This window comes from Tympanuchus pallidicinctus, unplaced genomic scaffold, assembly GCF_026119805.1.
Source record: "Tympanuchus pallidicinctus isolate F22 unplaced genomic scaffold, pur_lepc_1.0 scaffold14, whole genome shotgun sequence".
In the NCBI taxonomy this organism is placed as follows: domain Eukaryota; kingdom Metazoa; phylum Chordata; class Aves; order Galliformes; family Phasianidae; genus Tympanuchus; species Tympanuchus pallidicinctus.
Genome location: NW_026294659.1, coordinates 16,706,552 through 16,733,347, shown reverse-complemented (window position 1 = coordinate 16,733,347; position 26,796 = coordinate 16,706,552). Strand labels below are relative to the sequence as shown.

At 42.8% G+C, this 26,796-nt stretch overlaps 3 protein-coding genes across 19 annotated transcripts in view; 1 reads left to right on the top strand and 2 right to left on the bottom strand.

Moving 5' to 3' along the window:
* EVA1C (eva-1 homolog C) overlaps positions 1-1,311 on the top strand; it is a 36,111-nt gene extending 34,800 nt beyond the window's left edge. For both annotated transcript variants that reach the window (XM_052673939.1, XM_052673940.1), the window contains exon 8: positions 769-1,311. In XM_052673939.1, the coding sequence (XP_052529899.1) occupies positions 769-1,160 (392 nt within the window). In that variant the 3' untranslated portion in view covers positions 1,161-1,311. The remainder of the gene's footprint in view (positions 1-768) is intronic.
* A 7,975-nt stretch (positions 1,312-9,286) lies between these two features.
* On the bottom strand, positions 9,287-17,199 carry CFAP298 (cilia and flagella associated protein 298). 2 transcript variants are annotated; one of them, XM_052673941.1, is made up of 7 exons: positions 16,912-17,199; positions 16,517-16,693; positions 14,188-14,255; positions 12,549-12,707; positions 12,100-12,231; positions 9,794-9,889; positions 9,287-9,692 (listed from the first exon to the last, which is right to left on the bottom strand). In XM_052673941.1, exons 1-7 carry the CDS (start codon positions 17,048-17,050, stop codon positions 9,582-9,584), a joined length of 882 nt encoding a protein of 293 aa, XP_052529901.1. In that variant the 5' UTR covers positions 17,051-17,199; the 3' UTR covers positions 9,287-9,581. The 2 variants fall into 2 exon arrangements, with proteins under 2 accessions (XP_052529901.1, XP_052529903.1); XM_052673943.1 differs by having other exon boundaries at positions 16,526-16,693; positions 16,912-17,196.
* A 2,667-nt stretch (positions 17,200-19,866) lies between these two features.
* SYNJ1 (synaptojanin 1) overlaps positions 19,867-26,796 on the bottom strand; it is a 60,265-nt gene continuing 53,335 nt past the window's right edge. For 13 of the 15 annotated variants that reach the window (XM_052673918.1, XM_052673923.1, XM_052673919.1 and 10 more), the window contains one exon: positions 19,867-23,045. In XM_052673918.1, coding sequence (XP_052529878.1) covers positions 22,194-23,045 — 852 coding nt within the window. In that variant the 3' untranslated portion in view covers positions 19,867-22,193. Of the gene's footprint in view, positions 23,046-25,250; positions 25,275-26,796 lie in introns of all 15 variants that reach the window. The other 2 variants (XM_052673927.1, XM_052673928.1) reach the window with 2 other exon arrangements.

Below are 26,796 nucleotides of genomic sequence, written 5' to 3'. Positions count from 1 at the left end.
GAACATGTTGGAAATCAGAATGTTCCCTACCTAGCCTGGGCTGGGAATGCTACCATAGCTCCTCAGAGCATGGAGCTGCTCATCCCATAGAATCAAAGAACCATTAAGATTGGAAAAGATCTCTAAGATCACCCGGTCCAACCCATCCCCACCACACCCACTGCCCACATCCCTCAGTGCCACGTCCACACAGTTCTTGAACACCTCCAGGGACGGTGACCCCACCACCTCCTTGGGCAGCCTGTTCACCACTCTTTCTGAGAAGAATATCCAACTTGAATCTCTTCTGGCACAACTCCCCCTCATCCTATCGCTGTTGCCTGGGAGAAGAGACCAACCCCCACCTCATTGCAACCTCCTCTCAGGTGGTTGTAGAGACTGATGACATCTCCCCTGAGCCTCCTCTTCTCCAGATTGAACAACCCTCATGTCCCCTCTTTGCGAAGGTAAGACCTATTTAGGCTGGATGGCTGGAAAAAAAGTGTATTTCTTATAGGTGATTAAGAATGCTAACAGAATGGTGAGATGTTATTCGAGTATGTTTTTAAGAGATTGTGGGTTTTGCACAGCAAGCTGAAAAAGCAGAGGTGGTAGAAAGGTCAATTTCCAAGTGCAAGATGTTTCTGGAGCACGACGCAGCAAGTCTCTCCCAGCCTCACTGCCACTATAGCCATAGAGTGCAGGGCATTGGGAATGGCAGCTGGCTGCTTTGTAGCTACACTTTGTCAGAGCTGGGGAAAAGTTTATGCATTGGATTTCTAATTTCAGATCACCCGGAAAGAGCTGCTCTGCTGTTTGTGTCCAGTGTTTGTGTGGGATTAATCCTCACGCTGTGCGCTTTGGTGATCCGCGTGTCCTGCTTTAAAGACTTCCAGAAACTGCAGGGAAAGAAGGAACACTTGGTGCCAGAAAGTGATGGAGTGGATGAGAGCAGTGAGAGCGAGGAGGAGGAAGATGAAGACTCCTCTGGGTCAGAGCTGCCGGACGAGCTAGCAGAACTTTACAGACCTTCTTACTCAGGTTATAACTCAGCGGAAGCAGCGGACCTGGCTGAGCGGATAGAGCGGAGGGAGCAGATCATGCAAGAAATTTGGATGAACAGTGGTTTGGATATGACACCGCCCAGAAATATGAACACATTTTATATCCATGAGGAATAATGGCTTATTTCGGATGATGCTCTCGCCCCCCCCTTTTTTTTTTTTTTTTTTAAAAAGAAATGTACCTTCTGTGAAGGAACATTTGTAACAGTACAGATAATTATTTGTAAAGTAAGAAGAAATACATACAATAAAAAGAGAGTTTCAAGCCCTTCCCTGTCCATAAATCATTCTGTGGAAAAACACATGCATAAGCTTTCATAGCTTGCTTTTCAGTGTCATTTGGAATCAGTTGCCACATAAGGTTTATGAAATATTAGGAAAAGGAGGAAAATAGCTGAGAAGTGCAATGTAGAGAACAGCCTTCTGCATTAGGGCACTTGTAACCAGTCGGTGTGTTGCAGCTCATAAATCACATAAGTATGTGCTGTTGATGAGAAATGTGTTACTAACAGAAAGAGCAGAACAGAATTAAATACAGGTGCTTGAAGCTGAAGCCTCATTAGAACATACAGGGAGTGTGAAAAAATAGTGTCCTCTCAACATCTGTTTGGCTGCCCTGGCATCCCAACAGCCAACACATTTTCCTCTGAGGGAAATGTTTGATCATAGAATCACAGAATGGCCTGGGTTGAAAAGGACCACAATGATCATCTAGTTTAACCCCCCTGCTGTGTGCAGGGTCGCCAACCAGCAGACCAGGCTGCCCAGAGCCACATCCAGTCTGGCCTTGAATGCCTGCAGGGATGGGGCATCCACAGCCTCCTTGGGCAACCTGTTCCAGTGCCTCACCACCTCTGTGTGAAAAACTTCCTCCTAACATCTAACCTAAACCTCCCCTGTCTCAGTTTAAAACCATTCCCCTTGTCCTATCACTATCCACCCTTGTAAACAGCCGTTCCCCCTCCTGTTTATATGTTCCCTTCAAGTATTGGAAGGCCACACTGAGGTCTCCCCAGAGTCTTCTCCAAGCTAAACAATCACATTTCCTTCAACTGATGATTTTGATGAACTCAAACTTGTTACAGCATATTAAGGATATTCCTTTTTAAGGGAAATTTGGTATTAATTTTTGGTGATTTTAAAGCATATTTTAGAGCCAACATTTGACTTATGATTATAGTCTGAGGACTTCTATGGAAGTTCATTTGTTCACACCAGTTGGGTTTGGTGTGGTGCTGTCAGACAGAAAATGAAATCAGGAATGTATCTGAGCTGAAAACGCAACTTTTCTGCCTTTAAATAAAATGTCTCCAATATTTTAGCTGCAGCCCACTGGGAATTCAGCAAACAAAAGGAGGAAAAATGTCACTTCCTATTGGTAAGAATTCATGAGCTCATTGTGCTTTCCCACTTAGACACTGTGCTTTAGGGCAGCATATCGTATGGAACGCACGGAAAGAAAGAAGTGACACAGCTCGTCATTTCCTGCCTGTGCTGAGACAAACCTAAGCATGGGAAAGCTTCATCAAAAGGAAGGGACACACTCCATGACTAAGGTGCAATCGTGTGCTCAACTGGAAAAATCTCCGTGCCGATTGGAGGAAGGGAGAGGAGACTGAGAGGAAGGAAGAGGGACTGAGGAGCGGCGCGAACACTGAGTATGGGCTGCTATTTCCTCCTGTCCATGAACTTTCTAAGTTGAAGCGGGGACGAGAACTTTCCAGGTCGAACTGGGGAAAGTTATCAATTAGTGCTTTGTCTTGTGCCCAAATGTTCACTGCTCACAGTGGTGTGGAAGTCAAAGTGAAAGCAAGCAAGAAAACTCAGACTAAATTATTTTGGTCTCTCCAACATAACACCTTCCAGCTTCCAGCGTGGAGAACAAAACATAATGGGCAACATGTCTGGCCACCCAATTTCCCATACATTTTACAGTGTATGCCCATTAAAGACAAGCAGTGATGCAGCGACCCACACTGGTTTCGGTATCAGGTCTGCGGTAAGAAGCAGTGGGGTTTTGCTAGCTATTAGTGGGGTATATAACCTGAGAAAAACAAGCAGCAGAAATACCACAGCCAGTATCTGCCTTCCTTCCAGGCTGAGGGCAAGAATACAATTTAAGAGGGTTCTGCAAGTCAGCAGCAACACAGTAAGGGGGGCATTTCAGAGCATCAAAAGATAATGTTCCAGCAGTAAAATTCTTGCAGTGCCCAGGACTACTACAAGGGAGACTTTGCAGGCCATGTGGCTGGCTCTGCATGAAAGCAGCTATTAGGCTCAGGCTACTCACATGGCTGTGGGAATGATGTGCATCTGAAAGCGATACGAGCCAGCATCAGCCCTGAGACTGCAAGAGCAGTGAGGCTGTTTTAGTTCTTTGCTACCGTTTTAAAAACAACCCAGAACTTCCCAACAGCAACCCCTGCACTGAGACAAGCGGTAAATCAACCCTCCTGAAACTCGCTCTTCCTGAAACTCTCCCTTTCTCTCAGCAGTCACCATGGGCCACATATACAACACTTACGTGGCTGCAGCCCAAGCTCCCCAGCTGGGCTCTGGCAGTGCAGCAGCAGTGCCTGTGATCAGCAGAGCCCAGCAGCGTCCGGGGTGCGGCCAGGCCGAGGGCAGCAGAGGTGGTGTGGGCAGGGTTTGGCGGGAGGGAGAGCGTGAAGAGCCTGGGAAAGCAAAGCCCTGTGTGGGCGAGCAGGGAGTAAAGCACCAAAAGCAGGCATGGAAAGCTTTACATTGGCACAGCCTGCATGTGGGAAGCCTAAGGGATACCTACCTAACTGCAAGCATCCTGTTACGTGCAAGGTGTGCGGTCATGCAGAAAAGTCAAACACAAACCGAGGCAGGGGATTTTGTATCAGTTGTGAAGTCATCTGCGGTGCGTTTCCTTGGGCTCGCAAAGGAAAGCTGACCTTCAGCCCTTGCTAAAGTAAGCAGAAGTCCAGCCAGAGAAGTTTGGAGCCCTGCAAAGCACTACCAGGGTTTTCCTCAGAAAGCCAAATGCCGGCCTGGGAGCAGAAGAGTAACACACAGACTTTGTTGAGGTGCGGTCCTGATGTACTGCGCAAGTCAGTGCCTGTGATGCCCCATCCAACTGGTGCTCATCACACTGTGGTTCTGCGGCACTGAGGCACTCCCTGCTCTGCTTCCAAGGGCAGCTTTCCAGCATCATGGAAAACTGCAGAAGCTATGGCTTCTCATGGAGAGAGAGCAAAATCCCACCTGGAAAGCTCCAGTCAGAGCTTGCACCTTTGTTAGACAACCAAGCCAATCAGCCTGAGAAACTTGGTTATGTTCAGAGACAACAGAGCTGCCTCTTCTGGTTTCATTTTTTAACATCTGAATGCTCTGGACACAGCAATGCGTGGTGGCTTTGGAGCTGGATCGTGTTTGAAGCAGGGCCCTGCTCAGTGTGCGGTAGGACCAGCAGACCTCCAGGGGTCCTCCCGACCTCAGCAATTTTGTGAGCCTCCCAACAGCTCTTACCACAGCTCTGATCACAGCACGTGGAGTTGCAACGATTGCAGGTTTGGGCCTTGTGATGCTGCGCGTGTCCCTACTGCTCTGATCTACCCTAAGCAAAAGTTCAAGATGGAATTGTTAAGAATATCCCTTTGGTGAAATGTACATTTCTGAATGAGGGAAAGGCAGGAAGAAGCAGAGCTCCAAAATGGTGACTGGTCAGGGCACTGTGGAAAATTCTGGGCTAGATCCTAAACTACACAAACTGTTGCTATGATAAGAAGCAGAGCTGGTATGGAACAACATAGCTGTGCCCACAGCCCCTGCATGGGGATGGTGCAGCTGTATGCTGATTACTGGGGAAAAAAATCCTTCACAACTGGGTTTGACTACACCATTATAGATATTTAATCATAGCTGGCTGGATTACTCTGCCTTCATTGAGAGCTGCTCTCACAGACCTAATCCTTGAAATACAACAATAATTGCCTTTTTTAATTTTTCCTTAAGGAAGTGCCAAATTTCCTATTTTTGCTATAAACTTCCTCAGTTGGAAGGCAATCCCACCATGGCTCTTGCACAAGACACACTAACACAATGCGAGGACAAGCACTGTCCTTGACACAGCAGGCAGGTGGCTTTTGGGTAAGATGCTGCTGTGGCCAGCACAGGGCAGATGGGACTAGGCTGTTCCCATTACCTGCTGTACCCTGGATTGGGTGGAGGATAGCTCAGAGCTCCTGCTCTGAATGATGGCTCCTAATCACTTGTGCCATTCCCAATTGCAGTCAGATAATTCAATTCATTATGGAATCGTTGGGCTTATAGATTGGTTGAGGTTAGCAGGAACTTCTGAATCCATCTGGCCCAATCCCAGCTCCAGCAGTAACACTTCAAGGAGGGTGCCCAGGGCCACATTCAACTGAGGTTTTGAAGATCTCCAAGGAGGAGACTCCACAGCCTCTGGGCAACCTTTGCCAGTGCTCTGTCTGCTGCACAGCACAGGAGTGCTGCCTGATGCCTTGACAGCATAGAGAGTCTCCTCCTCTGGCCTGATCAGTCAGACCTTTGCCAGATCTCAGCTGTCAATGTTGTACAAAGCAGGAACACAAGCTACACAAGAGCACAACATCAGCGCTGCCAAAAGCATCAGCTCCAGCTCCCTGCATCCCCTGGGCCTCTCCATCCAGCAGGGGATCGATGTCTACGTTCCCTCTGCAGCCTCTCCCTCCACCACACATCCTGTCATGCTTTCTGCTGCCTGGGGAGCCCACAGCAGTGCATGATGTAGGCTGCAAGAAGGAGAAAACAGGGAGGGAAAACAACCAGAAAATCAATTTTAAAATCCACTGGCTGTGTTGGGTTCTGGCCATTCCATGACTTTGCAGTACAACAGCCAACCCACAGCTCCCTGGTGGCTTTTGTCCATGGCTCTCATGCAGTAGAACGAAGCACAGGAGCACACTTGCAGAAGTCACAGCAATTCAATGCAGGGGTGAGAAATGACCGTGAGGACCTGCTTCATCTTTCAAGGCAGAGCAGGCCTTCCTCTGTCGCACTCTAAAATGCTCCTTCACAGGGAACCCTCAGTCTGTGCCAAGAACTGCAGTTACATTACCAACTCCCACGATACGCAATATAAATTTCCACTAATCAGAACGGCGATATGGCCACAAAACAAACATTTTAGCCAAGCTGCACTGTATGTGGCCTTTGACAGATAACTGCTTTTCCCTCTAGAAGGGCATGTCTGCTATCAAGCTCCCAGAAATTAGCAGTTTAGAAGGAAGATAAAATGCTTTCACAAACCTAAGAGCAGCGTTCATATCACATAATTCTGATTCTTTGGAGCAGATCTTTAAATGCTTGCAGTCCTGTGCTTTGTTCTAATGCTCTTTCATCTTTTTCCAGTAAGTTCATTCAATTTCAGTTGTAACAAACGAGCGTAGCAGCTCTACGGATGCTATCATGAGTACTATGAGAGCATTGTGTGAGCATTAAGAAAGGAGAACAACAATCAAAGGTATTTGAAACACAATGTAGTTTCTTCTGTGTTAATTATTTCCTATACCAGCTTTTCCTCACTGTAAGAAAGGAAAAGACAACACTACAACATAATCAAACGCCCCCCTCAGAGATCAGAGCCCTCCATCTAATACAGCTGAAAAGGATCTTTTTCACTGAAACAATAACTCTCAACGAGTCTTGGAAATGTAACAAAAGTCCTTAGGCTCCTTTGATACAAACGCCAGAGGGCTCTGCTGGGAGGACACTACCAACACAGTGTAGCTTCTTCATGGAAAACTACCTGCTCACAGTTGTGGATGTGCTGTTTAATGAGGGCAATCCAAGGAAATATAGATACTGAGCTGTTTGTTTTTTTCATGTTGTCACTGCTATTGGATACTTCTGGTATCAAGGATGTTAAATGAAATGGCCACAAGCCAACAGTGACTTCAGCTGTTTACAGAGTGGGAGTGTACCGAACAAACTTCTCGCAATAACACTGATCTGAGATGAAAGCTCTGCTTGCAGGAGGGATTCAGGTGGGTATTTCCGAGCATTCATTCCAATGGATCCAGAACATCTGGGAAGCTTCCTGCCAAGGACACTAATCTGAGAGCAGTTATGACAAAGTAACTGTAAAAAGTTGTTTGCAAATGAAGAGGAGTAGGTAAGTGCCTCCCCTAAGCGTACTAGGGTGCATCAATAAATTACTACCATTGGTTCAGTCATGTCACAAGTGCAATCCCTATGCTATCATAGAATCACAGAATGGCCTGAGTTTTAACCAAAGACCTCAAAGATCATCCAGTTTCAACCCCCTGCTGTGTGCAGGGTCGCCAGCCACCAGACCAGGCTGCCCAGAGCCACATCCAGCCTGGCCTTGAATGCCTCCAGGGATGGGGCATCCACAGCCTCCTTGGGCAACCTGTTCCAGTGCCTCACCACCTCTGTGTGAAAAACTTCCTCCTAATATCAGCCTACCAGAACAAAAATTCTCTGGACCATTGCTGGAAAAGAAGGAAGCAGCTTTGCAACAACTCTGAATTGCTAACCAAAAATACAGTCGTTTGATAACTCTTTAAAACACATATATAAATATATAGCTGCCCAAAAAAACCTTCAGAGCAAAATCTGTTTTTAAGTTTATGTCTTCAAACACTCATCAACATCCACATGAAACTCACCGAGGGAGAGCACTGTGAGAGACGGGAGATGAGGGAGGGGGTTTGTGTCTGTAAGGAGCACTTACAACAAGCAGGAGCTATCAGGAGCTGGCTTAGTAAATTTTATAAGAAATCATTTTTATGATTTTACACCAATTTCAATGAGTGTTACCAATTTTAGTCATGGACTGAGAGCACGCATCGTAACAATGCCAATGATATTAAAAAAATGAAGTGTTTTCAGATTTTCTTCTCTCCACGCTTTGAAGGCAGCAAAGGCACAAGTTAAGAAAAAAAGCCATGAGCTGTGGGAATGAATTAAAACCTCTGCAGAATTGTACAGGACTCTTATTTTCATCTGAGCAAGCAGCAGAAACAGGGGTTCTTTTAAAACCTGCTTTAGCTACTTGCCACAGAGAAATAATTCCAAGTAGTTTAAAATATGAGGATAAAATATTGACATACTGATTCTTTTCTTGAAAACGTACTATAAATTTGATGCTTGGAAAAAACTACCAAACAACTTCAATCGCTGTAGCAAAACCACCATTAATACCTTACTGAATTACGTTATTTCTGGTTTTTTATATTGTAGTTCTCAGCTACAAGTTGAAGAAAACATTGAAGTTGAACTTGATCAAAGTCTCTTCAACGATACTAATAGTAAAGAAAATTGTGATTGCTTCGTAGTAACAGAAAAACTTTTAGCAAAGTACTTTGTTATTCTACAATGACTCAAACAAGCAGGGAGATTGAAGCCAGGGGTACTGAGAATTGCAAATCTAGAGAGGAACAAGCAGGTGTTTTTAGTGGACAGTCAGTGACCACAGAATTTACTCCCCCCCCTTGTTGCACTGGCAGGTTTGGCACTGTAGGAAGCTTCCAGTTGATAATGTGTCAGACATTTGTCTCTGCAACTAAGCCCTTGTGACAAGAGGATTAGGGTGTGAATAAGACCAAAAAAACTAGCAATGGAAAATATCAAATGTGGGTGCAAATTCGGACAGCAAACACAAGCACTCTGTTAGAACTGGGCAGCCCTAGCACCACAGTGCCAAGATGAGGCACCTGCAAAAAAATATTTCAGATTAAAACCTGACATAAACTATGTGCTATGAGCAATCGCCTGTTATTAAGATTGAGGTCACTTGTGAACATAATCTAGCCTGCTCAAGCAGAAGGCAAATATACATATGTAGGAGCAACTTGGCACATGGAGTACGATAAAAAACTACAACACCAAACCAGCTGCTTTAGCTGGCTTGCCTTTCTTCACTGCAGAACTGAAAATGACAACTGCTCTAGGTGTGAATGAAGATACCACTGTTGGCTGTGAGTGTCCACAGCCAGGTATAGCTCACCTCTCTTTAAAACACCCAGTTGATCCTCATGTAAGATTTTCAGGGCAGTCAGGCTTTGTGCTGCACAGCTTCTGGCATGAACGCACACCTGCCTCAGTAGAAAAGAATCCCTATTGAGCAGACAGAAATCTAACGTGTAAAACTTAACGTTATACATAAAACTTCTCCTTAAATAATTGCTAAGTAGTCAAGTCATTTAAAATGAGTTTAAAATCAGCTCTGAAGAAATGATTATATAGACTTCACTTTTAGTACACATTTATTACCTATATTACCTATGAAATACGTTAACATCACATATTCAAAATACAAGTTTCTAATAAAATAATCAACTCAAACAGGATTTATTCCGTTCTTTGCAGAGAAGTGCTGCTAAAGTTGCATAGAAATGTAAACAGGTATCAAAAATCTAAGGCTGAAACAGGCATCTGCTAAGGAAGTAACAACTTCAGCTTCTGTCAGAAGAATCTAACACACAGTAACAACCCTCTTTGCAAACCAAACAGTGTAAAGAGGCAAAAAGTGCTTGTGGAGCTTCATCTTGGTCCCCATTTGATGTCTTTCACGCCATGAAATTGTCTTTTCAAAGCATGGCTGTCTGCCCACTCAGCATTTAGAAATGAATCGTCATCATCCTCTTCAAGTTTCTATGAACAGAACCAACAGGTTAAGGCAGTGGTAATGAAAGGAACTTGTGCTTAGTCTCTGTGCTACCACAGCTCAAAGACAGTTAAAAAGACATTGCTACCTTAAGTTCTTCTTGCTTTTTGTAGTAATACAGCATCATCTGTTTTTGCTCTTCATGGCTAATCAGAGGCTCACGTCCTGGAGCTCCCTGTCCTTTCTGAAAAGGAAAGCATACATTTCTTTCAGATGGTATTTATGATAAAAATCATAAAATCATAGAATCACAGAATGGCCTGGGTTGAAAAGGACCACAATGATCATCCAGTTTCAACCCCCTGCTGTGTGCAGGGTCACCAACCAGCAGACCAGGCTGCCCAGAGCCACATCCAGTCTGGCCTTGAATGCCTGCAGGGATGGGGCATCCACAGCCTCCTTGGGCAACCTGTTCCAGTGCCTCACCAGCCTCTGTGTGAAAAACTTCCTCCTAATATCTAACCTAAACCTCCCCTGTCTCAGTTTAAAACCATTCCTCTGGTCCTATCACTATCCGCCCTCATAAAAAGAGCAGGAGAAGCTGCTAAGCAGAGATAGCAAAATCTTTCTTCAGACAATAAAATCTCTCAAATTTAACAAGATTTTCAGGACAGGAAAATAAATGAAAACAGGATTACTGAGTCTGTTTTACTTAAACTTCTGCTCTGAGAGACATTAGAAATCTCTCAGCTTTAAGGCCATTCCCAGTGTCTCAGAATGGGCCAATTCATCTTTAGCTCCTCTTTTAACATAGACTCAAGATGGCTTACAACTTGGTAAAGAAAAACAGCTACAAAACACTACAAATAAAAATTATTTGTTCCTACAAATAAAAGAAAAAGCTTTCCAGTCAATTATCTTCATGGAAGAAGTGATGCACGCAGCAGAAAATAGCTGATGATAGCTATTGTCAACAATAGCAAACAGAACAGTTTAAATAAAGATGCCAAATCCCCTATGGAACAAAAATGGTCTGGCTTGCTTTAAATTAGCTCTGCAACTCAAGAATGCAGGCATCCACTGCGAGATAAGAAAAACACCATACTACTTTGCATTCTCTGAAGAGATCCCTCAACTGATTAAACAGTAAGACAACTTTCCTGGGAGCCTGCATTTCGATGGCTCTTCAATAGCCACAGCATTTTTCAGCCAGTCTGATAGAAAAGAGAAAGCAATTCCGGTTTTCCAAATGACAAAAACATGTGTCACTTGATGAATCTTTAAGGAATCCAATTACACACCCTTGCAGATTGTAGCCATTCCTGCTTTCCGAGGCAGAGAAACTTTTACTGCCATAAAAGTGAGATGAATCTCAAGAATAATTCTGAGCTATGGGCAAGTACCGCCCATAGGAAACGTCAGTCATCTGATATTCATAAATGCATCCTTTGGATGGGATACACTGAAAGTGAACTGAAAATCCAAAAGTTCTTCCCTTGAGTAAGGCTTTCTCACCTGACATGAGCAGAACTGCACGGTTCTGCACTACTTTGTCTAGAAAATTGCAAACGGCCCCATCTACTTACTTCTTAGTTCTGATAATGTGAGAACATGACCATGGTGTCAGCTGCCAGCACACACTTAATGACAGCTTTTTGCTAAAGCATCCCGTCTATAAACTGAGGGGAAGTGGGAAATCTTTGCTTCAATTTTTGATCACTATGTCAGAACTCAGCTCAGAGCTATGTTCACAAGCTACATGTGTCTCACCACATCTGTCTGGAAAGTCTGATCTCCTTTACGAAGTTCAGCTGCTTCAGAGCTTTAAGAAGCACAGCTGACAGCACAGCTGAGCAGTGCACGTGCAGCAGCTGGTTTTTTCCTTCTAGCACTCAGTGAATTCTCACTGATGACTCTGGGATTATTATGATGTTTGGGCCCCAAATATACAACCTATGTATTCAAAGAAGACAAGTTCACAACGCAACCAAGACAACTTGAGGACCTGCCATCAAGAAACTCAGGGCACCACATTTAGGAAGGCACGGAGTTGCAGAGATTTTCTCTCAATGCACAGACATAAGAGTTAACAAAGGTATTCTGCCTAATGCTCTGCACTGAGATGGAACTGAGAGCCAGTTGAGTTTTTGTGTGTGTTTTAAAGCTTTTCAGGTTGTGTTCAAACAAGTTCTAAGTATCTCTTTGGTGCACTTTCATAAAGTGTTATGGAGCAGGTAATAGGAATTAGAATATTTAACTGATAGGCAAAGGAATTACTAAAAAAAAATAATTGAGATATAATAAACTAGAAGCTTAAAAAAAAAAAGATGTTATTTTAAGACACTTAGGCTGGATCTAATTCTAAATCATTTCATACACCTAATAACAGTTCTCTACCATAGAGAATTGGACTGCCAAGAAGGAATAACAAAGAAATCAACTGGTGATACTCACTTTCTGTATCTTGACAATGATGGTGGTTTTCTCATTTCTGCCTACATAGTCGGAAAGCAGCTTTGTTTCTTTCAGCTCTTTTCCTGCCCACCATAACTGCACTTCGGATTCTTCTATGACTTCAAGCCCAGCCTGTGGCAAAATAAACAAGGTGAAGAGTGTGCATGGGAGAACTTACTGGGGTGGAGGAGGAACAGACAAGCTATTTAAATTGGGTCCCAGGCTTACTTGAAGTCAGCTTTTATGTAACGTTGAAAATACACTTCATTCATCTTACGACTGCAGCGAAGCTGCTGATGTGCTTTCACATGAAGTATCAGACAATAATACTTGACAGAATTTCTCACGCACATGGAAACAAATTCACCTTAACTGATAAAGTGGGGAACAACAGCATAGCACAGATGGAACCCAGACACAACATACAACACAAAAACACGACTGCATACGTGAGTTCCTGCCAAGTCTTCCTTATCTTCCAGCTCCATCCTAACTGGATCGTGTGGAGGCAATCCCATTGGATACACAATCATCACAGCCCCGCGGAGCTGGTCCAGTGCATCTTTCACCATCTCCAGATTAACACACACATTGGCCTGAACTTGTTTCTGAAAAACAGGCAGGGGTCATGGATAATTTTTTATATACACACACGTAGACACACACAGAGATATATGAAGAAAGACCTAGCTTCACAGTGATTTTAAAAGTTTATCACTGGGATATTCGAACACAGCTGTCTACACAGAGATATTAGGCATACAAACATACATATATATGTAAAACACTTCCTAAGTTGTGCAGGGTGCACATAGTAACAAATGTCTGTGGAATACAGGCACTCAGGTATGTACACATATGACTGCAGAAACTGGATGGGAAGCCTTTTGTTCCAAGTACTTGCAATTCACCAACAAGGCTCAAGCCGAATTAAAGTGAGGACGAGAGAAAGGATCTAGAACTTGTGTCTTCAGTAAGATGTGGGGTGAACGTGAGTGAAAGAGTAAAGTTTGGCATATTCATGACCTGAAAGACCCTGAGATCATTCCAAATCAGACTGCAACAGACAAAAGGGGAAAACAACCAACTAACCATACAAGGTGCATCTAGAAAAGAACAGCAGAAGCTTTTTCCTCAGTGATTGAACAGTTCCAATTTGTGCGAGACAACAAAAGAGTAAGAGAATGCTGCCTCCTGGTGGCCATTAATAAGCTCATTAACTGAGTCAAATTGGTATCTCAGCCTCAGAAGATTAACACACTTATCAGCAACGGAATTGTCAAGAAGGCCAATTCAAGCTCACAGGCAACACTAAAAATTGATTAACTATCTGTACATGGCTTAAAGCTGTTTTAGACTTCCATACCTATTAATTCCCAGAAGCAGAGGATTGAGAAGAAGAGAAGAAAATAGCTTGAAAGTATTTACCAAAACATTAATCTGATAACAAACGTTCCTGAATTAGCATTTCAAAGTTGTATGAAAGCTGAGACACTATGCAGAACATCCACACATTTGGTAAGGTAAGCTGAGACTGTAGTCCCATGAAAGCATACTCTCATGCTTACCTTTAAGCACACAAAGTCACAGAGACCGAGTGCACATCTGATTGCTTGTAAAACCAAGGCTTAATCTCGGAGATGAGAGTGTTTCAGTTAGCCACAGGTAACAGTCAAAAGACTGTGTTAGTGAGCAAGAGGTATTTTATTCCAGGAACATCACAGTACACAGTTAAATTTTCACCAGAAAACATGACAAGCATTCACCTAAAGAATGCATCAGTAGCAAATTAGGAGTGTGTGGATGAAATTAAATGCAATTTAATCATTCAGCGAGGTCTCGGCTGCCAGCATTTGCTTGGTGTTTAATACCTGATTCCTTCACTCGTTGAACCAGCTTGCCAGAAGCCATTAAGAAAATCATTAACAGAAGCGTGAGTTTCTGCTAGATTATTCCCATCGCTGCAGGATATTAATCAAAAACTGTTTGCCTTTGCACTGAAAAAAGTCCACTTTTAATTAAGCTGTGTAACTACGCGGCCCCTATTAGGAAAGTCCCATGTATCACATGCTGCTTTGGAAAACTTACCCTAGAGATTAATGCCTTGGCTTCCTCTATGGTCTTTCTTATAACCTGCTGCATTTTTTCATTTGGAGCTAGAAAATAAGAGAGATGTACTCAGTAGTCTATATTTGCTATAAAAACAAGCTAAACAAAGCAAAACTGAAAGAGGGAACACCAACCAAAACACACATACAAATCCCAATGAATCAAGCAAGCTGCCTGCCCAGGTTATTCTCTACTGCGTTGTTCAGCCACAAAGCAAGAAACATACCCACTGCTAAACTGTAGTCCATTTACCACACGGATGCTTTAGTATCAAGTTTCTTACTAACTTAAGAAACAAAATAGCATTTCTCATGGGCACAGAAAAACGCCGTGTTCCCTGGAGACATCAGACTGATACTGGGAACTTCACCGAAAACAAAAATACTGAGTGAAAAGCAACAGCCATCACCTCACACTCACCACAACCCAAAGCAAGACTCTCTCTCATCTGACTACTGTGGACTGTACTGGCAGATGTGCTTTATGGAATTGCTCAGGTTGGAAAAGACCTTCGAGATCATCAAGTCCAATCTCAACCTAACCATGCTTACCTTAACTGATGAAGATACAACAGATGATAAGGTTTTTATGTTTTGTAGTTGTTCCTGTCTCTAGGCTCTGGATTCTGCCCTGGCTTTGAAGGCTTTCCCACCAGTTAGCATTATTCTACCACGCGCAGACTAAAGTTAACTCTGCATAGCAAAAGGGATCATCTCTGCCTCTTGCACAAATAGCTTTAATCAGAAACAACAACTTGGAGCTTGCTGGCTTTTTTTTATCCTAATTAAAATCTCAAAGTAATTTGCAAATACAATGCACATTTTACATCATAGCTATTTTGACTGCTTTAAAAATTGTCTCCTTGCAAACAAAAATGCAATTAAATCATACTCATTTGCAGCTACACATTTAAATGCATCATTTAATTTGGCCTGCATTTGCATATTCAGTATTATAACTGCTAATATTAAGAAGCCATTTAAGAAGCTAATATTAAGAAGTCCATCTGCTAACAAATAAATGCCTTACCCAGACTACAAGTCAGAGTGGTCGTATCTTCATGTTAAGGCTGACTGCTAATTTTTACTATAAGGCCTGACAATGCTCATAACTGTGGTAATTCTGAACACAAATGAGCACTCCAAAGCACGCGAGAGAGGCTCAACCACTTGGCTGAGGTAGGAGGGAAAGCATCCCTGTATATTACAATTCAGGAGAGGTTCAATTTGCTTGGGGAATGTATTGCATTAGAAGAACTATTTACCCCCAAACCCCCAAAAGATATTAAGAACAAGCTACTCGTGGATGTCAAGTCAAAGCTGCATTATTCAAAGATTCCTCCTTAACTGAACTGCCCTGCAACCCATGCCTACAGGGTTGTTGAACAGAGCGCAAGAAGACAGAGCCTCTGCTGCACAGACAGCCTTCATCCTCTTGTCTCCAAAGTGGAGGGGGAGTGGTGCTTGATACATGCACCATGAGTTAAGGCCAGAGTACCTGGAAGAATTCTAGCACTTGTCTGCTTATTTTTGGAATTTACTTCCAAGTGTCACAGTTATGAAGTTAAATACCATATGTGCTGAAGAGATGTAACACCACTTAGGCTTTTAAATCAACATTATGTTAGGTCCTAATCTAGGATTTAGGTATGTACAGAATCACAGAATGGCGTGGGTTGAAAAGGACCACAGTGATCATCCAGTTTCAACCCCCCTGCTGTGTGTAGGGTCACCAACCAGCAGACCAGGCTGCCCAGAGCCACATCCAGCCTGGCCTTGAATGCCTCCAGGGATGGGGCATCCACAGCCTCCTTGGGCAACCTGTTCCAGTGCACCACCACCCTCTGTGTGAAAAACTTCCTCCTAACATCTAACCTAAACCTCCCCTGTCTCAGTTTAAAACCATTCCCCCTTGTCCTATCACTATCCACCCTTGTAAACAGCCGTTCCCCCTCCTGTTTATATGCTCCCTTCAAGTACTGGAAGGCCTCAATGAGGTCTTCCTGGAGCCTTCTCTTTTCCAAGCTAAACAAGCCCACGTAAATGATAGCTTTGCTGATTCATTGTGAAAACAGGCTATTAAATAGATACCACTTAACAAATCTATGCCTTTAGCATCCTTTGTTGATAGGATGACAGCAGTAATTGGCAAACAAACATTATCTGGCTAATCTGCTGGCCTGATAGATATTAAGTATGCAATTGCTGATTGGTTTTATATTCTTTTCAGGATAGCAAAGCAAAAAGATAGGTTCAGAATCACAATTTCCACATTTGTGATGGCATCAGCAAGTGACACCCATCTGTACCATATTTACCATGCCCGTTCCTTCGTCCAATCTCATCCTTCTTGAAGACACTCCCACCACTGGGAACGCATTTTTCTGCCCACTCGTCCTTCAACTTCAGTTCTTCAATCTGCTCATCCGTCAGCCCTTGCATATTGAGAGGTAAGTACGCACCGTGCTCCGCCAGCTCCTGCATCTCTTGGTCAAGCGTTTAGATCACAAGGTTAGAAATCTGCCTTACTAAGAACACACCGCTTACAAAACCCTCTCAGAAAAACGCGTACGCAGCCAAAGCCCGCACAGAGCCTAGGATTTGAGGCGGGGATCCCCGCTCCCTTGAATTCGGGGACGCGAAGCCCTTCCCGACACCCGCAGGCCCAGAACCCGCACGCAGCAGCGGCGCGGCGGGCCGGTACCTGCGCACAGCCGCTGCACCTTCAGCCTGCCGTTGTAAATGCGGGCGACGAGAGGCGCCAGCTCGGCGAGGCGGGCGTCGCAGGCGGCCTCCAGCAGGAACTGGCTCTCATCGCCGCGCTTCACGTGCAGCCGCACCATGGCGGGGCCGGGCCGGGCCGAGCGGGGAGACGACAGCGGGACCCCGCGGTGGCTCCGCAGTCGCGACGCGCATGCGCGGGGGGCCGTTGGAGCCTCTGCCCGTCTCCCCGCGTCCGCAACAACGCACGCGCCTCTCTGGATACGGGCAGGGAGACGGCACTTCCGCTTCCGCCCTAGGAGGGGAGGGGGCCCTCATCGGGCCAATCAGGGCGGCGCAGTTGGGGCTGTTCAGTCTGGAGAGCAGGAGGATTAGGGGAGGCCTCATTTCTCTCTACAACCACCTGAAGGGAGGCTGTGGTGGGGTGAGGGTGGCCTCTTCTCCCGGGTAACAGTGACAGGAAAAAGAGAATGGCCTCAAGCTGTGCTAGGGGAGGTATTAAACGTCTGTTGGTCACTTCAAACCTACAGCTTAGGCTGATTTAAACAAGATACGTTGCGAATGCATTGAAAGAAATAGATTCCTCACATCCTCATTTATTTATCTTTCCATTCTGCAAATTCAAACTCACTAGATATCACCCACATATGTTTTATCCACACTTCTAGCACTCAGCAGTGCAACCTCTAAAACACCAGCAAAAGCAGAGAAAGAAATTAGGGTCAGAACATTTACTGCCATCCCCATACTCTCTATTACCAAGGCTTACTTTATTAGACCCTCCGTTGCTCCCACCAGAATGCTGTGAGATTTGGTGGAGCAAATGATGTACCTTCCTATGAGCAGCAGTGCCCCTTCATCTGCCCGAAATGCAGGAAGTGAGGGAGATCTTATGCAGTCATGTTGCAGCAGGGTGAATTCATTCCCATGACGCTGAGGAATGAAGCCATTCATGCTGTCTGCCCCCACAAACTCTGAAAGGTCCTTTCCTTCCCAGTGCTTCCACCTGAAACAGTTCTTCATCAATTACACTGCAGTTTCCACTGTGGCCTCACTCAAACCAATCACTTCCAATCAACTTGTTGCTGGTCCTGCACAGAGCCACAGGTGATGTCATTTGATTCAAGGAGCAAACAAAACTGTCTGCAGGAGATGACTCCTCACCCAGATCTCGTTTCCCCCTCCCTGTGTGGTCCCCAGGTTGCTCCCTTCTGGCCTCCTTGATGTTCCTCTGGTTCTCCAGATGGGAGTGGACATCAGTTTCCCAAGCAGTGCTAACACAGAAAAAAATAGTGATCTCTTCCCAGTTTGTCACCATTTCTTTTACATGCTCTTTTACATGACTTAAACAGCACAGCTTCTGCAAGGGAGTAGCTGTGTGTGCAGGCGATGTGCTGCCATGTCAGCCATCTCCCAGACGCTGCTCTGTGGGTCCAACTGGAAAATCACTGAGTGTGTTTTCCTGGTGGCAGAAATGGGAGATGTGCAGTCCCTCTTTTATTTCATTCCTATGCTGCTATTTGGCATTTTAGAAATCTAGAAAGCAATCCAAGAAAGTCAGTGATGTTCTCTAAGCCATTTAAATCACATCTCTCTCTACAGGATCAAGTGCTCTATCTGTAAGGGAGAGGTTAGATCTAGAGAAGGTGTCTGGATGCAGAATGCAAATGTATGCTAACTTTTAGATTGAAAAAACTAACCTTGAGGGTAGGTAGACCTTACAGAGAGAGCTTGACAGATGGGTGGGCTGGGCAGTCACTGACTACATAGAATTGAACACGAGCAAGTGCTGGAGTCTGCCCCATGACAGGACATCCCTGGGTGTGTGTACAGACTGGGGGTGATGGGCTGCAGAGCATCATGGAGAAGGATCGGGGGGTTCTGATTGATGGTAAATTGAATCTGAGACAGCAGTGTGCCCTGATAGCCAAAGAGCCAACCATACCTACATGGTATGAAGATGGTGAAGGGTCTGGAGGGTAAGAATAAGAGGAGTGACTGATGCCCCTCGCTGTGCTCAGCGCAGAGCAGAGGAGCTGAGGGGAGGCCTGACGGCGGCTGCAGCGGAGGGGCAGCGCTGAGCTCTGCTCTGTGTGACAGCGACAGGGCCCGAGGGAACGGCATGGAGCTGCGTCAGGGGAGGGCAGCTGGGGGTCAGGGAAAGGGGCTGCACCACAGGGCGGTGGGCGGGGAACGGGCTGCACGGGGCTGTGGGCACGGCCACCAGTGATGGAGCTCAAGGAGCGTTTGGACAACACTCAGACACAGGGTTTGAATTTTAGGTGGTGCTGTGTGGAGCCCAGAGTTGGACTCTGTTTTTGCAGGTTGCTTTTAACTTGGGATATTCTGTGATCCTATGAAGCAGGAGCCACCATGCCAACAGCCAAGGCAGCACGGTGCACAGAGAAGCAAGGCAGTGGTGGAGACCCTGGGGCCTCCCTGTCTGTGCAATTTGGAGCCTGGCCTCTTGGGCATGGAGTGGGCTGCAGCTGTCCTTCAGCAGCAAAAGGGAAGGCCTAGTCTTTACTGTCAAATTTCTTACACCCATGAGATCACGAAAAATAAGCACTGCATGTGTTAAAAGGCTGTTAACCATTCATAGGGTTGAGATGAAAAAGTCATTTTGCCATCCAGTTCAGCTTGAACAAGAGGAGGTACAAAAGTGCCAGTGCAGACAGGACCAACCCTGACCTCAGCAAACACCAGGTGTTAAGCAGCAAACTCATCCCACATTGCCTTGTATCCTGGCCATTTTACCAAGGACTGTGGTTTACATCACGTCCATTTCACAAAGCGGTCAGAGCATTTCCAAGGCTCTGCCAAGTGACTACAGCTGGCCAGGTCTCTGCCAGTGCGATCTCTACCCCAGAGCAACATCTGAGAGCTGCTCTGATAAACAGCGCCCGAGGAAAGTATCCAGCACGAGAAAATAAAAAGGTGAGTTCTTAAGGGCAGTATGTTTATTTGGTTAATACAACACCGCCTTCCACAGGGTATATACGGAATGTTGTACGCCACCGAGTTTCAATACTGCAGTTCTGTAAAGTATACAGCCATAGATATTGTGTGCCACAAGCAATAAAACTGTTACATTTAACAGAGCAGTTTACCACAGGGAACATGGAACTCGTGTGAATGTGTTGAGCGTTTCTATTTTTAATTCATAGTATGTTCAGAACTTCTGCTAGTAATTCTTTTCGTTAATACACGTTACAGTGGTTAGCAATATATATATACACACACACTACAGTTTTTGGAGCAGCTCTCGTGATCTTTGCAGTACTTTGCTGTCCATCTCCGTAATCCTGTATAGTGCAGAGGTGCTGTATACCAGGTGCATTTTAGACAGTAGTTTTCAATCACTGTAATTAAATATTCAACAAAGAACATATTTATCACGTAACTCCCACTAGGAAAAAGTTTCCCCCCCCAAAATGTTTTGCTAATGTAAGAATATACCAAAACACTGATCACACAGATGTTTATAGCAACAGTGTAAAACAAGGTAATCCACATACCGAAGCACAAAGATTAAAGTAGCACTGCTGTTTAAAATGTACAAGTACTGTTTAATGAGCTGAACAGAAAAAAAAGCACAATATAAAATTCACTATAGTCACTCCTCTATCCAACTGCAGCTCATGGCTAACCAGACGGTGTCAAAGAAAAAGTGGACTATTTTAATAAATAATCTTTTAATAGCATTTGAGAATTTTTAAAAAGTACTGTCACTGTGTATTTTGCTGCTATAAATACAATGCTGACACGTTGAGTTTCGGTCACTGGTTTTGCAGAACCAGTTGGCGTGTTTGCAAGTAAAGCCAATGAGCGTAGTAGGCAGGCGTTTGCAGTCCCCCAAGAGATGACAACATTGTGCCACGTTCAGCTTTTGACAGAAGTACACAACTGCATGTAGAAGTTACGTGCCCAGATAGTGTGACTTCTAGGGAGAAGGCAGGGGGCTCTTAGCATGTGTAAGTAGAGCTAAGGATATCAGTTATTTTAAATTGCCTCAAGATAACAAAATATTAGATTTTATGTAACGTTATGCGAGCTTTAGAAAACATAAGAGCACAGAGTTGCCTTTTTCTAGCATAATATGCAGAACCATGACTTAGGCTTTGCTAGCCTCAAAGCAGCACCAAACGCGGGACAGTCACCGCCTCTGGGGGATGAAGGGTCACTTGTTCAGCTTAACTGCAAAAGTGACAGAATGATATCATTCAGCTCAGAGAATGTTCTCTTCTTTGAAGGCAAGGTTTTGAAAATACAGCAGTAAGTATAACAGTAGACAGGAAGGATGCTGGGAGGACAGCCCGAATATGTAAGGTGACTTTCTCCTCTGCTGCTGAACACGACTGCCAGTTCCTTCACCCAGGTCCTTCTGTAGGACAAGAAAGCCCTTCCAACACATGAAAGAAGAGTGGGACGAGCTAATGGCAGTATGTTGTCTGCAACTGGTAAAAGACTGCTTGATTTATCAAAATTCAAGGGGATTTTTTCCAGAGGTTGAGGGAAAACTTGTATCAGTTGTTTCCAATTTGTGGGAAAAAAAAAAAATTAAAATAGCAGTGAATAAATGGATGATATGGAACAGTAATTCTGCATTAATAATGGTGAATAAATGTCACAATAATATTTAACAGCTGAAATGTACTGACACAGAAAATTAAAGTCAAATATTGAATATATTAATATACAAAGTATTGTTTGTATTTTGAAATTAAACTATTCTTGTTGTGCCTCAAATTCAAATATAAGCCTTACAAATCTCTGTAGCTTCTGTTATAAATTAAACAACTTCTAAACAATACTTGTCAACATTCAAATCTCAATAAACTTTGGCAGCTCTTTGGTAAATACTTATAAATAGCAATTAACAAAACAGTAAAAAGGGAGTGGGAAGGCTACCAGCAGGGAGCTCCCTTTTTTGAAATTCCACAAAGGGGAACTGAACAGAGAGAGCTCCCTAGGCAAAAACTATTTCCAAGATTGGTATATTTTACTGAGATTAGTAGCTCATCCTTCTTTCTTTTCCATCTATTCAAATACTATTACACTGGGATTTTAATAAACTTCAGATCATTTTTTGTGCTCTACCATATATACATATTCAAAATCTATACACAAATAATAGTGGCTGTTTACGAGTAAAGTTTCAGTGCATTTGACAAGTAATTATTGCACACAGAATAATCTCAAATGCCCAATTATTCTACTGGATAAACGTAGCAACAAATATAACCTCTTATATTTTTTGAAGATCTATCTTTCTGTAAAATCTTGTGTTGGTGACACCTTAGGTGCCAAAGAAGTGAAAGGATCTGCAGGGGATCTGTTGCTGGTTGCTCTCGATGGGACAGGAGGTGCAGGCGGTCTTCTTGCTGGCATTGTATAGAAACAATCAGTAGAACTTTTATTCCAGTCATTACCAAAGGTAAAGTCTGAACCAAGAAAAGTATCTTTTTCAGTGCCCAGCAAATCTGGAGATCCAGCTGACTTCCTGGAACCGATTTGCTTAAAATCTGGAACACTTTTAGATGGCTTTAGCTTTACGTGGAAATTGTCATCCTCCTCGTCAAACGTTACCCATCCTTTTGGCTGTACATTTTTTACCATGAGAGATCTACTTCGCAAGCAAAAACTGTTCTCAGGTGCATTAACAGAAAATACAGGCTTGCTCGTATTAGAACTGGGGGGATTTAGAAAAGGGAAAGGATTGAAAGCGGCGTGTCCTTCCTGTGAATGTGAAGTTATTTCAGATGCTTGAGTTTCTGTTCTAAATGGGTTTCCAGCAGTAAGCGTTCTTTCAGTGAATGGATTTGTGCGGTTCAGTCCAGTGACAAATGGATTTGGGGAGCTGCGCGTGCGTTCCTGGGATATGGTCAGGGTTGGAGCAGGAGGCATTGCTGGCATGCAACTTACAGTATTCAAAATATAATTTCTTTGTGTTGCGGAAGGCAACTGCATCGATTCCTTTTGGTTTAAGGTTGGAACAGCTGATGTTTGAGTAGATGTCTGCATCTTTGACACAAGCAGCTGAAATGACAAATCTTCAAAAGGGTCGCTATTTAACTGTGTTTCAAGTTTAGTGCCATAGGTTCCATTTGTTTTAATCTGGAAAGAAAACAAGGTGCTTAGTAATCACATGACTGTCTGTTTTTAAGATTATTATCAACTCCCCATTTCTCACGGGAAAAAAAGAAGCTCTTGGGCTTAAACTGAACCTTCAATACAACTTGGCTGCAACTTGTACAATGTGCTTACTGTAGAATGATTGCTTCTTTTCAGGAACAAAAAAAACCCCTTAGCTCCTTTTCCAAAGAAAAGCTTCCTAGTAGCTCAAGTTAACTCCCCATCCCACAGCTTCACGCAGCTCAGAACCCTGGCCAGAAGCTCTGTTGGATATGGTATTGGAAACTCTTCAAGAAACTTGTGCTATATCCTAAACAAGTGATAACCAAGCACAGATGTAAAAGAAAATCTCTTGTTTTCATTATTGGAGAGTTTCTAACATGGATGTTAAAAGCAATATTTAAGCATCACAATGAAAGAGAAAATTAGTGTTATTAGTGTATGTACTTTAGGCATCTCTATGTAGATGTCTATTTTGTAGGCATCTCCAATACTTCTTGACATGTGAAGCTACAATCATCATCCTTGTCAGGAGGGGGAGGGACTTTCTTTTAAAACACATTATGATTTAAAATGGCAAGTTATCATTGTTTAGAATAAAACCAGATAGAGAAGACAGTTTTCTCCTTATCTTTTAAAACCAAACTTTTAAACAACAACGTGATTATTATACCTTGTTCCAACTGTCCAAAAAGGCAGAATATTTATTACCTACAGATTGTGCGAGTCACAACACTGACGGAACAAAGTTTGGAATTCCACCTTATTAAGCTAAAGCAAAGCAATTAAGGCTGTTAAAATAACTTCTGAGAGTTCCAATATCATGAACAGCTCTGTCACTTTAACACATTACTTTAACATACCAAAACAGTTTAGATCTTTAGCATGAAGATTGTTAACTACAGTTTCACTGAACTAGGATGCTAGCTAAATCAACTGAAATGCAGTATTAAGTAGCCTAACCTCAGCCTTTACAAAAGTGTTTTTACTGCATTTCTTTTGTCAGCAGTTTAAAGCACGACTCCATATATCTACTTTCTAATATTAAAAAAAAGGGTGATTGAGTTTAAAGACTCTCAGCACTTACAAAAATATTAAAGTTTTGTGTTTTTATCAGAACAACATTAGTTACATAACTCTCTGGCTTAGCAGTACCAGAGATGTTCTAAAATAGATGAAGCTTAAGGTTACCAAACCATAAACAGAATTATTCATCTTATAAGGATAGAGTGTTTCAGAAAACAGTACTAAAACAAAGACATCAAGTAACAAAGGGGAAATATGTAAAACACTGAACCATAGGATGAATCCAAATTAAATGCAGCTTAGCACAAGTTGGTTAAATCCTATGTTCATTCACCAAGTAATCAAAAATACAAAATCCCAAAGAAACTATGAATCCCGATTGCTCTTTACTGTAGGCAAAATTTGGTCTGAATAATTCTGCAAACACTTGCTTTTAAATTTTCCACATAACAGCATTTTAATTGTAACATTCAGCTCACTTTACTATGGGTAACAGTAAGATCTCTGTTCTTTAAGAAATGCAAATCGTAGAATTGCTCAGGTTGGAAAAGAGCTTACAGATCATCAGTCCAACTGCAACCTAACCATCCTACCCTAACTCTAACAACCCTCCACTAAATCATGTCCCTCAGCACCACATCCAAATGGTTTTTAAACACTTCCAGGGATGGTGACTCAATCACCTCCCTGGGGAGCCTGTTCCAGTGCTTAAAACCTTTTCTGTAAAGAAGTTTTTCCTGATATCCAAACTAAACCTCCCCTTTTGCGACTTGAGGCCACTTCCCCTCATCCCACCATGAGTGAGAAGAGACCAACCCCATTCTCTCTGCAATCACCCTTCCAAACACCTACTTGGGTTGTTTTTTTTTTCCCAAATAGACTATGAGCAGCAGATTCAGACTAAACAGCATATGTAAGATCTATTTCATTAAAGATGATGAAGCAAAATTTTTGCTATGTCACTAGTAAATACAGTTAACACTATCAATTTTTACTGCATTATGAAAAGAAAAAGCAAACTATGGTTTGACAGTCAATCCATTAATGTGGACAGGTGATTTTAATGTGGATGAGACTGCAGATGTATGAAAAGCAGATTCATACATCTTTTCTGCTTGAACAGATGGAGACCACATACAATATTGGTAAATAGGCAGATACCTGTTACCCTGACGGTTGCTCCTGCTTGTGAAAGAGAAACAGACATCAAAGGAAAGAACATTAGGGAGAAAATCCAAGTAACAAAGCAATCTCATATTAAAAATACTTTGTTTTAACAACAACATATTTTCGTAATATGAAAATGAAATAAATACTTCAATTTATTTTACTGTAATATTTATAAACTTCATCATTAAGAGTTCAAAAAAACAGCTCGAGCCAATTCTAATTTTATTTCCATATGAACATTCATTGTGCAGCTGACTTGTGCTTTGTGAAAATAGTCTATGGAGAAATTTGCATATGGATGGTCTAGTTCTAATCACCCATTAATATAAAAAACACCACAGCTTCCTTCTGGGAACTGTGCTGATATAACCTTCCAGCTACAGTAATAGCATTTGAATCTGAAAAACTACACAACTTCTCAATCAAAAACCAAAACCGTCTTAATTTAGAATAAATAAATCCTCTCTATTTACAGTAACTACTTTGCTCTTTTAATATATTTCTTGGTGACCTATGAAGTCCCAAATATGCACTCTGTATAGAAGCAATTATTTTTATAAAGGAAAAGTTTAGTTTCTTAAATATCACAGTCAAGCTCTGAATCAAAGCACAGGCTCGGAATCCATTGCCCCTGAACAGAGACTACTTTTATTTAAACACCTTTTCTGAGAAAAATCCATATTTGTAAATGGCAATCAAAAATGAAAGAAACATCACTTATCTTACTCTTTTTAAAAAAATGAAAAAAGAAATTAAGAACTCTAAGCTGGAGACAATAAACAAAACTCAAAGTGGGCTTTCCTTGTGATTGCATAGCCTGTGGTAGTCACAGAAGAGTGACTGCAGAGAAAATTATAGCTACCTGAATTAGTTTTAAAATGTTTGGGATATTATTAACAACACAGCTGCAGCGTTAGGCAGCTCAAAAACCTGTTGACAGTGCTTTTAAGCATAATAGTGAATGCTGTAAATGTGCACAGATAAATGTAATTTCACAGTAATTTTGAAAGAGCAGCTTGCTTTCACAAAACTTTCAGAGGTAAAGCTACATATAGAAGGTGTGCAGCTTTAGCAACACAATGCTGTGTGCTTCTATTCATGACAGTGGTACGTTCTCAAGTACCTTATGCCTATATGTATATTCTCTGCAGTCAAAAACTTCATGCTTTCTAGCAAACTTCACAAGTCCTGATATGCTACGTGTATATTCACAAACATCCTCCTTCTTCAGCCAAAGTTAAAAAAAAAAAAAAAAAAGTTAACAGGTAAAGAGAGAGGTACAGCAGAAATAAAGGAAGAGCATTTAAAAATGTTCTAATAGAATTCAAAATCATCATCTCAGGGAGGCTGCTGTGCTGTTGTACAAAATAAGTATTGCCAAACAGCTTTTCTGAAAGTGGGCTTCAGGTGTAGAGATGAGGTAAGATCTAAAATGCTGATGTAAAACTTATGTAGTCATAAACATCCACAGCTGAGTGTAGGCTAAAAAAAAACCCAACACATTGCCAGGAAAAAAAAAAAAAAGTAATTTACTCTT

Coding starts and splice junctions, on each gene's coding strand:
- CFAP298 (XM_052673941.1), bottom strand. CDS start 17,050: ATGGTGCGGCTGCACGTGAAGCGCGGCGATGAGAGCCAGTTCCTGCTG. Junction 16,694..16,911: donor GGTGCAGCGGCTGTGCGCAG/GTACCGGCCCGC, acceptor CGCTTGACCAAG/AGATGCAGGAGCTGGCGGAG. Junction 9,693..9,793: donor AAAAGCAAGAAGAACTTAAG/GTAGCAATGTCT, acceptor TTCTGTTCATAG/AAACTTGAAGAGGATGATGA.